A 10787-nucleotide genomic window follows, 5' to 3' on the forward strand; every position below is an offset into this window, starting at 1 on the left:
CCCGTTGCCGTAGTAACTGACTGAGTTAGGTGATGTGTTGCTGCTCACCTGCTGAAGGTTGAGGCTGAGCTGAAGGCTGCTCGTTGCTGTAGTCTCCCTCAGGTTGAAGCAACAAGCTGCTGAAGCTTTGGTTGCAGGTTGAGTTGCTGTAGTCTCTTGCAGGTTGAGGCAACACGTTGCTAGTTGCTGTAGCTAAAGGTTGAGTTGTTGTCGTCCTGGTTAAAGCAGCCTGCTGGCTGTTAAACATCAACTATTAGCTTCCAAGTTGCTGCTGAAACAGATGGTGCTGTCACAGCTTTAATTGCTGCAATTCTTCCTGAGGCTGGAAGACTGAAGCAACATATTTCTAAACACTACAAGCAGTTGCTGGTTACAGTAGTCACCCTTACGTTGCAACAGCATCCTGTTAAACAGTCATTAACGGTTGCTGTTGGCAATCTGGTGTTAAATGCTCATCAACGGTTGCTAGTTGCTGTCGTCTCCCTCAGATTGAAGCAACAAGCTAATAAACATCCGTCAACGGTTGCTAGTTGCTGTAGTCTCCCTCAGATTGAAGCAACAAGCTAATAAACATCCACTAACAGTTGCCGGTTGCTGTAGTTTCCCTCAGGTTGCAGCAGGTAAAAGATTCAGTGACCTGGTTGCCTTTGGTTGCATAATCGAGTTGCTGCAGGTTGGTTGCTGTCGGTAAGCTTGTCGTCTTGTCTCCCCAGCTGAAGCAACACGGTTGCCTTCAGCCTTTAGTTGCTGCTGGTCTCCGTGTTGCGGCGACGCTGCAGCAGATGCGGCTGTTCGTGTTGCCGTCCTTGTTGCTGGTCGCTGTGACGTCACTGCGGTAGTTGACGGTCTTCGGCGTCGGTAACGGTCTCGCGCTCCCCGCACCGACCCCTGCCTGTCGGTGTGTCTGTGCGTCGGTCGGTTGTCGCTCCGGTGGTTGCCGTTGAGTCGCGGATCGCGGCTCGTGCCGGTGACTCACCGTCTCTCCTCCGTCTCACTGCGGCGCGCGGCCGGCGGCGGGAGCCCGGTTACCATGACAACCCGCCTGCAGCGGGATGACGGGAAGTCAGAGTGATGATCAGCCGGATCGATAATCTGATCAGTTCATACAAACCGGTGATCAGTAAATCTGTGGGTCTAAACTGGTCCCTTCATTCAGTCTGTTCGTTTTATGATGAATTAAATCAAAGTGTTTTTATTAAATTAATCCGTTTATATTTTAATTTAATTTAATTTAATTACGTTCGTTTATATTTGTTTTCATTTGCTTTATTATTTTAAAACTAATTTTATGATTTCTAATTTTTATTTACTTGATCTTTATCGTTTTAAAAATGTTTATTTCCTTTAAATACATTTAAATTGTTTTATTTTTATCTTTATTTTAACTACATTTGTTTGTTTTTTTAATTTAGGAATTATATTTATCATGTTAAATCTGTTGCTTTTCATGTAATGTTTATTTTCTCTCTCTTTTATCCTGAATGTCATTACATTTTTTGTGAATGTCTTAATATTTAAATTCATTTTAATGATTTATTCTGTCTTCAGCTTAATTTAATTTGTCCCTTTGTTTCTCATCTGTTCAACTGAAACTTGATTTAGCTTTTTTCCTTTTATTAAATAAATCTCCTTATTTTCTATCATCAGTCGCTCCTTTGACTTTTTACTTCTTTCTAGTAAGAAGTTTTACTAGTTTTTCTGCTTTAGAATCTCAGAGTTCAGTGGTCTTGAACAAAACTGAAATGAACACGCTGGTTAAAGTCTTGTGGTAGAATCTGTGTGAAAATGAATCCAGGATCTTGATTTAAATACTTGGATCTTTTTATTTCATTGTGTGAAACTGAGGGCTGCACGGTGGCTCAGTGGTTTGCACTGTCGCCTCACAGAAACTGTCCATAGGTGTGAATGTGAGTGTGCTTGGTTGTCTGTCTGTCTCTAAGTGTAGCCCTATGATAGACTGGCTACCTGTCCAGGTGAACCTGCCTTCGTCCTGAGTCAGCTGGGACAGGCTCCGCCCCCTAGTGAGGATGAAGGTCTAGCCATGATGGATGCAACTGGAGGAAAATGAGTTTTAACGTGTGTGATGCTGACTTTCAGGTGTTTTCTGTGTAAATGAAACCGACGTAGCTGCATGTGTCCAGATGTTGACCAGATGTTTGTTTGTTTGCTGCTCTGAGGTTATAAACAGGATGTTTTCTGTCATTCTGCTACAGACCTGGTCAGTGAAGTCAGCAGAACTTCAGTCGCAGCATCGAGGTTCAATGAACACACGACAACTTTGATCTGCGAACAGAAGAGGACAACCGATGAAAACACTTCTTACTTTAATTAAAAGCTGCTGTCGTTAAATCGTCATCAAAGTTGCCTCCTGTTACAAAAAGACAATAACTTCTTATAACTTGTTTAACTGTAAACTAAATTTTATAATTCATCCTACATCCACCCAACCAGTCGAGGCAGATGGCCGTCCCTCTCTGAGCCTGGTTGTGTCGGAGGTGGTTTCTCCCCTGCGTGGGTTTTCGGTTCCTTCCCTCTGTTGCAGACTACTTGCGGACTGCTGAAGCTTATAGGGAATCCAGATGTTTTGGATTGTTGGGTGTTTCTGTCTCTGCCTTTGTGAAGCGCTATGAGATGACTTGTTGTTGTAAATATGCGCTATACAAATAAAATTGAATTGTATTGAAAGATCCACTCTGATGATCAGTGATTCACTCGTGTTCTCCCATCAGCTTCTGGACTGTTCAAAGATTCTTCCAGGTTACTATTAAAGAACATTAGAACCTGGAGGACCCCCTGGGAGCTGAAACCAGCCGCTCTGATCGAGCTCAGCGGCTCCAGAGTTAGAGACCCACCAGTCTGACTGTCCTCACTGGCCTTTAATGTGAAACATGGACTGAACACAGAAACCCAGAGCCTCTAACTCAGGTTCTAACAGGAACCGAAAACACCTCCTCACAGTGGTGCTGCAGGAGAAAAATATGTAGGACCATTCAGCAGAAGGTTCTTTAAATAACCATTTACCTGGATCTACACACACACGGCTCTCCTCTTAGTTTACATGAACAGGTGAAGAACCTGCTTTGAAGAACAAGAGAACTTCTGCAGAACCATTTAGAGTTCCTCTTGTTGTATTCATGTTGCTGTGGAATAGCTTAATTATGTTCAGGTGTCATTTCTAACCTGAGCCGAGCTTCCAAACAGCACCTCTGTTCACGACATTTAATGAACTAATAAAAAGGAAATTACAGGAACACCAGGTCGGTACCAAGCAGAACACAAGTTCTGTTGATAAAGTTTATTTTAATAGTAAATCATTCAATCTGTTCATTTTATTTTTATTAAATCTGTTTTTGTTTGGTTGTTTTTTTTGATAATCTGTATAAATGTAAATATAAATATATCTGCACCCTTTATATCCTTGTAGCTAATGCTACAGTTTTATGGTTCTTATTTAAGTTTAATATTAACTCTTCGCTCCACGTTTTTCTGCTTTGAACGATTAAAGTTACTTTTATTTGAGTTACTTTTACTTTACTCTGTAGGTCCTGTTGTGTTGTTGCAGCGACCCACCAGAACTCATTCCTCGTACTGTGTAAACTATACCTGGCAATAAATCTGGTTCTGGTTCTGATTTTGAATTAGCTGGCTTATTTTTATTGTTAAATTATTCAGTAAAGTTTTATTTAATAATCAATGAAACCTGTTGATGTATTTTAAGTGAATGTGGACTGTTTGCTTTTATTTAATCACATTTATTTATTTATTGTTAAATACTGACAGGAACACGCGGTGAAAGCTTTCTGTGTCGTTCACTCGGGTCAGGTCGGAACCGTCGGAGTCTCTAGTTTCCGGTAGGAACGCTTCCGCTGCAGCACTCTGACGTCGTTTCCTGTACTTCCTGATAAAGGCGGCCCGGCGGGAAGCTCCGTGGGTCAATATTTTTGGTTTGATCGGTGAATCCGGAGGAATCCGAACCATCCGAACCGCAGTCATGGTGAGTGCTTCCCGGGATGAAGCCCGGAGGGCTGCCGGTGAACCGGAGCCCCGAATCTCTCCGGTTCACCGGCTCCTGCCGGTGACGGCGACGCTTTGAATGAACGTCTGATGGACGTCGGTGAGCGGCCGCAGAGATGAGCGTCAGACCGGTGCGGAACCAGGTTAAGCTGGTCCAAAACCAGGCTGTGTTCTGGCCAACACGGTCCGAACACACGTTAAGTCCGAGTTGAACCGTTCATACCGGATTATGTTCGGTTGAACTGGAAGCAGCAGTTTAACGTGTTCTGTTGGTGAGCTAACGGAGCTAACGATGCTAATAAACAACACAAACCGGGAACCAAGAAGCGGGTCACACGTCCCGCTGCGGTTCTGTTCACACCGAAGGCTGCTGTCTGTCCGGAGACTCCGACCGGAGAAGCTCGACGTGCTCGAGCAAAACGGTTGAAATGTGAGTCGTTGTTTACTAGCTCCGTTAGCATCGTTAGCTCCGGTAGCTGAACAACTGAACACCTGAAACTGCAGTTTCCAGTGAAATAGTAGCGACCGAACTGACCGCAGCACCTGCATCCAGCAGCTGGAAGGTGCTAATGGATGAGACCTGACCTCCGAGTCTCTGACCGGGACGTGATCCCAGCGGGACCTCGGAGGTCATGTTCAGTCCAGAGATGTTTAGTTTACTGTCAGAGAGGAAAGAAGCCAGAACACGTTGCCTGAAGGAGCTGAAGTCTCAGATTTTAGAGAGTTGTTGTTGAAGCTGCTCCAACTGGTTCCTTACCAAGGTGTGTGAGGTCACACCTGCTGTATGGATGTTGTAGAGGTGGTGGTGATGTCATGGTGATGTGTGTCTGTGATTGTCAGACGGTGGGTAAGAGCAGCAAGATGCTGCAGCACATCGACTTCAGGATGAGGTGCATCCTGCAGGACGGCCGCATCTTCATCGGCACCTTCAAGGCCTTCGACAAACACATGAACCTGATCCTGTGCGACTGCGACGAGTTCAGGAAGATCAAGTAGGTGAACACACTGTTTCCACGACAACCAGGTTCACATCGGACCAGAACATTTACAGACACTGAACAGCACCTTGTCACAGTTCACATGAGTTCACCGCTCGTTGGTCGGCTGCGGTCCGACTCTGGTTTCTTCTGATGATCCAGAGTTTGGAGGAGCTTTGAGCTGCAGCTGTGCTCACCAGCTGCCTTTCATACGGCCGGACTGACAGTCACGCTGCTTTATTACTCATCTCCAGATGGTTCTGTTGTCAGACAGCAGAACCAGGATGAAACTGAAGCTCCTCCAGATGCCGCGCTGACCAGCATCCCTTCATCTAGACTCTGACTTTATAGTTAAAGCTGCATTTAGAGCCACACAGTGAAGAGGAAAGACGTTCCTGTAGCTGCTCTGAGCTTCTTCACTTTAAGGACTTCAGTAGAAGGTTAGACTGCAGTCACGGTTCCTCTTTATTTACTGGAATCTGTCCGTCTGTGTTTCCATTTCATCCTGAGCTGCTTTCCACCATCACACTCAGTTTATCATGTGTTCAGATCAAGTGTCTGGTTGTTCAGGTAGTCGGTGGAACAGGAGTGTTTAGTGGCAGCTCACCTGCACGACCAGCCTGTCGGGAGAAGGAATAAATCCAGGTGTCCCTTCTGTCCTCAATACGGACAGAAACTAGGAAGTTCTGCTCAGAGACCCGTCATGTGGCAGAACAGTGATGCAGCAGGTTAAAGCTTTTTCTGTCTCAGATATTCTGAAGGTTGTCAGAACATCAGACCTCACACCAGGACCTCCACAGAAATCTAAGTTTCAGAAATCTCGTCTGGTTGTTGCCGGATTGATGATCTGACCAGTGACAACTGGAAGCAACACTCCTGTCGGGTCGGGCCGGGTGCCGAGTCTGTCGGCCCGGGCCAGGTACTGACTGTTTGTTTTTGGTTGTTTTTTTCCTTCTTCAGGCCAAAGAACTCGAAGCAGCCAGAGCGGGAGGAAAAGAGGGTTCTGGGTCTGGTTCTGCTGAGGGGAGAAAACCTGGTGTCCATGACGGTGGAAGGCCCGCCCCCTAAAGATGTAAGTCGGACCTGCAGCCAACCAGAACCAGAGTGGATGTGTCAGCTGACTGTTCAATAAAGCTTTATTTAAAACAGTGTTATTAACGCTGACCTCTGACCTCAGACGGGGATCGCCCGGGTGCCGTTGGCGGGCGTGGCTGGAGGTCCAGGTGTGGGTCGGGCGGCAGGTCGCGGCGTTCCTGCAGGAGCTCCGATGCCTCAGGCTCCGGCCGGACTCGCAGGGCCCGTCAGGGGAGTAGGCGGCCCCTCCCAGCAGGTAACCATGGTAACGGCAGCTGGCCCATGCTCGGGTGAGCTGTGATGTCGGTGCTGACGCCATCTTGTGTTTCCAGGTGATGACCCCACAGGGCAGAGGGACGGTTGCTGCAGCGGCAGCAGGAGCTAGCATCGCTGGGGCGCCCACACAGTACCCACCTGGACGAGGAGCCCCTCCCCCGATGGGCCGAGGAGCCCCACCCCCAGGTGAGCATGGCCGTCACATGTGGGTCATTACTCGTTGATTAGCAGGATGTTAACCGCATCGCCTAGCAACCACGAACAACACCTTAGCAACCAAGTGGTCACCCTTCATTGCTGTCATCACATCAAACCACATACACGCTCCTTCTGTGTGCTGAATGGCTGTTTGGTGGCTCCTCCCCCTGCAGGCATGATGGGTCCGCCCCCCGGCATGCGGCCCCCAATGGGTCCTCCGATGGGGATGCCCCCTGGTCCGGGTCGAGGCGCTCCGATGGGGATGCCCCCCCCGGGCATGAGGCCGCCACCACCTGGCATGAGAGGTAAGCTGTTGCCACGGTGATGGCTGTGGTCAGCCCTCTGAGAAGCCAATCAGATCACAGTATGACTTGACCTTTCTGCTTTGCCGTTTCAGGACCGCCCCCTCCCGGGATGAGACCGCCCCCACGACCCTGAAGAAGCTCCGCCCCTTCACACAACTACTGTATAGTTTTGTTTTTACTTCTGGTTTGTGTTTTTTAAATAAAGTTTCTCAGTTTGATCTCACTCTGGTTGTTTGTGCAATTACCATGGTAACCAGTTCAATAAAGCTCTGGAGTAACAGCCAATCAAAGTTCAGGTCAGCTCATTAATATTCAAACAGGAGGTCACACACTGACAGTACCACATACAAATAGAACCAGTACTGACCCAGAACATGTCTGCGTTGAGCCTGACAGCCGCTGCTCAGGGCTCAGTTACCTCTGGAGCCAGAACCACAAACACACCTGTCAGCAGGTCGACTGAAGTTCTGCAGGTACAGAACTGATCAGCTGTGAGTTCCCTCAAAGGTCCAGGAGCAAAGAACCAGAACTTCTTCACACTGAAGCTGATTCACAGAGTTTACACTGATTCTGGACTCTGTCATTGATGGGTGATCAGAACAGTGGATTGATCAGTGATCAGAACGCTGGATTGATCGAATGGCTGAGTTGAAGGAAACGTGTTCGATAACATCAGTGTTCTGAATTAAAGATAAAGATAAATGAAGACACGCTGTCGGATCAAGTATTGATCAGATTTATAACCTGATCAGTGACTGTCAGGAAACAGCCTCAGCTGAGTAACAATAACAGATCACGTGATGATGACGCGATGAAGGAGCTGCGGAACCAATCACGTTTGAAGCCTCTGAAATAATCGCTGTCATGTGACGGCTGTCATGTGATCCCCTGTCATGTGACCCGCTGACTTCAGTCGGAGCTGCAGCCAACTTCACCTGCGGAGCGACAGACCGGCCGAAACCAGGTGGAAAAGGTGAGCTGGACGCCGTGTTTGAATCTTCGTTCAGAACTTCATCTGCTTTCTGTCCGGTTCGTCCCGTTGGACCGGCTGTTAGCATGTAGCCGCAGTTAACTGGTGGAGCTGCAACAGGCTGTTGAGCAGAACTCCATTGAAAAATGTCTCGATTAGACTTTAACTTCATACCGAGGAACACAGAACCCTTTATTGGACCCGACTTCAACTCATTCTGAACCAGTGCCGTCAGGTGATCAGTGCGGCGACCGAACCTTAAACCTGAACCTCAGGTGATTCACAGCTGGGTCTGTGTTAGCAGTTAGCCGCAGCGAGCCTGCTTCCTGGTTCGAACATCAGACGGTTTTGGAGTTTCACTTCCTGTTACACAGAATCTGAGAGTGTGTTCCAGAGAGACACGAGGACAACATTTAAAGTGTTGGAGGCTCAGTCACACAGTGTAAACCTAATCAGCAGATCAATAACTGATCTGACTGAAGCCACCACGCAGCGCTCAGCCTGGTCAGCTCCAGACCTTAAACACTGATCCATGGAGCTGCATTAATGATTGATCGGAGTGAAACATCCTGCTGATTTGAATATTGATCCTTTTGAATAAAGTAGTTCTGCACTGAGTGAACACGGTTCTGGTTCCGGTCTGCTCTCAGATGCAGGTGTTGCTGTGCTACTTCCTGTTGGCTCTGCTCAGCGCAGACGCCGCTCCAGCAGCAGACGAGATCACTTACCTGCCCGGCCTGCAGAAACAGCCGGGCTTCAAACATTACTCTGGATACCTGAGTGTGGCCGACGGGAAACACCTCCACTACTGGTGAGAACACACACCTGAGCCGGTTATCACAGGTCGGCGTACAGGTGCCTCACCTGTCGTGTGGTCGTCCTCAGGTTCGTGGAGTCCCAGAATGACCCGTCCTCTGACCCGCTGGTATTGTGGCTGAATGGCGGTCCCGGCTGCAGCTCTCTGGACGGGCTGCTGACTGAACATGGGCCTTACCTGGTAGGTAGCTGTTGTCTCCGCCCACCCGACCCCCTCTCACCTGCCTCAGGGTGACTTCACAGCAACACCTGCTGTCCTCTGTCGTTGCAGATCCAGGACGACGGCGTAACGCTGCAGTACAACCCCTACTCCTGGAACAAGGTAGGTCATGTGACTCAGGCAGTGCTGTCACAGGTTTAATGCGTCCTGAAAGCTGACTGGTCCACTGTTTGTGTGCAGATCGCCAACATGTTGTACCTGGAGTCTCCAGTGGGCGTCGGCTTCTCGTACTCTGACGATCAGCGATATGTCACCAATGACACAGAGGTCAGCGACACGCCTGCAGCTGCACTCTGATTGGCTCACAAGTGTCCAGGTGTTTACAGTGTTCTTCCTGTGCAGGTGTCTATGAACAACTACCTGGCTCTGAAGGAGTTCTTCCGTCTGTTCCCCGAGTTCAGCAGCAGGCAGGTGTTCCTGACCGGAGAGAGTTACGGAGGAATCTACATCCCGACGCTCGCCGAGAGGGTGATGGAGGACGCCAGCATCAACCTGCAGGTACTGCTGTGGTACTACTGCAGTACTGCACAGTCCTACTGCAATACTACACCAGACTACACAGTCCCATACAGCAGCACTGCAGTAGTATACACTAATGTTGCAGTACTACACAGTATTACTGCACGATACTGCTGCTACTACAAACTATACAGTACTATACTGCATAGTGCTGCACTGTACTGGATGTTAATGCTGCAGGGCTGCACACAGCAATACTGAAGTGTTGCACAGTGCATTACTGGACAGAAATGGTGCAGTACTACACAATAACATGGCACAGTACTACCCAGTAATCCTGCATACTACAACACCTACTACTACTCACCTGTCCAACAGGGCGTTGCCGTGGGAAACGGGATGTCGAGTTACGAGATGAACGATAACTCTCTGGTGTACTTCGCCTACTATCACGGCCTGCTGGGCAGCCAGCTGTGGACCGACCTGCAGAACTTCTGCTGCAGCGCCGGAAAGTGCAACTTCTACAACAACCAGAACCCGAACTGCAGCAACAGCGTGAGTCTGGATCTGGAACTGATCTGAACCAGTCTGATCCAAAATGATCTGAACCAGTCTGTTCCAGTCTAAACTGGTCTGATCCATTCTAAACTGATCTGAACCAGTCTGGTGTGAAGTGTCTCAGGTGTTGTTTCTTTGCTCTGCAGCTGTCGGAGGTTCAGTACATCGTCTACAGTTCCGGACTGAACATGTACAACCTGTACGCCTCCTGTCCAGGTGGAGTTCACCACAGAGTCAGGTGAGCTGCGACCTTTAACCTTTGCAGCAGATTTTTATGTGAAAGTTGCTGTACCTGAACTCCTGGTTGTTTGTTGGTGTCAGCGTGGAGCGGGGCCAGCTGGTGATCAGAGATCTGGGGAACTCGTTCGTCAACCATTGGTATACTCAGATGTGGAGCCAGGTGAGTATGATGTGACCTGATGTTTCATTAAAGTTCACTCACCTGGCGACTTATACATACCTGGTGCTTCTCTGATGTTCAGAAGTTAAAGGGTTTGGCGTCCCTGCACCGCAACGTCCGTCTGGACCCGCCCTGCACTAACTCCACCCCCTCTTCACTGTACCTGAACAACCCGTACGTCAGAGCTGCTCTGCACATCAGCCCCAAAGCTCTGGACTGGGCCATCTGCAGGTAACACACACACCTGTCCTGCTGCACCCTCACCTGTCCCTGATTTGTTAATAATGTTGTAACACACCTGTTTGGTCTCTGTGGTGTTGCAGCGCAGAGGTGAACCTGAACTATGGTCGGCTCTACCTGGATGTCAGAAAACAGTACCTGAAGCTGCTCTCTGCTCTGGTCAGTAAACACACCTGGACACACCTGAACCCTGACGTCCTCCAGCTGTATTCACATCTTGAGATAAACATAAAGCATGACTTAGTGATGAAATATAGCTCAGTTTTCTGTCATGTGATAC

At 48.5% G+C, this 10787-nt stretch overlaps 3 protein-coding genes across 3 annotated transcripts in view; 2 read left to right on the forward strand and 1 right to left on the reverse strand.

The window, feature by feature from the left end:
- LOC103363784 (E3 ubiquitin-protein ligase RNF182) overlaps positions 1 to 3993 on the reverse strand; it is an 8341-nt gene extending 4348 nt beyond the window's left edge. The window contains exon 1 of the mRNA XM_008290680.1: positions 3775 to 3993. Coding sequence (XP_008288902.1) covers positions 3775 to 3993 — 219 coding nt within the window. The remainder of the gene's footprint in view (positions 1 to 3774) is intronic.
- Positions 3884 to 7129, forward strand: snrpb (small nuclear ribonucleoprotein polypeptides B and B1). Its single transcript, XM_008290676.1, has 7 exons — positions 3884 to 3994; positions 4855 to 5006; positions 5952 to 6063; positions 6169 to 6321; positions 6398 to 6527; positions 6713 to 6844; positions 6937 to 7129. Exons 1-7 carry the CDS (start codon positions 3992 to 3994, stop codon positions 6975 to 6977), a joined length of 723 nt encoding a protein of 240 aa, XP_008288898.1. The 5' UTR covers positions 3884 to 3991; the 3' UTR covers positions 6978 to 7129.
- Positions 7130 to 7718: 589 nt separating this feature from the next.
- ctsa (cathepsin A) overlaps positions 7719 to 10787 on the forward strand; it is an 11703-nt gene continuing 8634 nt past the window's right edge. The window contains exons 1-11 of the mRNA XM_008290674.1: positions 7719 to 7817; positions 8465 to 8625; positions 8700 to 8811; positions 8902 to 8952; positions 9031 to 9117; positions 9193 to 9348; positions 9688 to 9864; positions 10014 to 10105; positions 10189 to 10267; positions 10350 to 10498; positions 10591 to 10666. Of these exons, the coding sequence (XP_008288896.1) occupies positions 8465 to 8625; positions 8700 to 8811; positions 8902 to 8952; positions 9031 to 9117; positions 9193 to 9348; positions 9688 to 9864; positions 10014 to 10105; positions 10189 to 10267; positions 10350 to 10498; positions 10591 to 10666 (1140 nt within the window). The 5' untranslated portion in view covers positions 7719 to 7817. The remainder of the gene's footprint in view (positions 7818 to 8464; positions 8626 to 8699; positions 8812 to 8901; positions 8953 to 9030; positions 9118 to 9192; positions 9349 to 9687; positions 9865 to 10013; positions 10106 to 10188; positions 10268 to 10349; positions 10499 to 10590; positions 10667 to 10787) is intronic.

The sequence above is a fragment of the Stegastes partitus genome, unplaced genomic scaffold, assembly GCF_000690725.1.
Source record: "Stegastes partitus isolate 25-593 unplaced genomic scaffold, Stegastes_partitus-1.0.2 Scaffold690, whole genome shotgun sequence".
Classification (NCBI taxonomy): Eukaryota; Metazoa; Chordata; class Actinopteri; family Pomacentridae; genus Stegastes; species Stegastes partitus.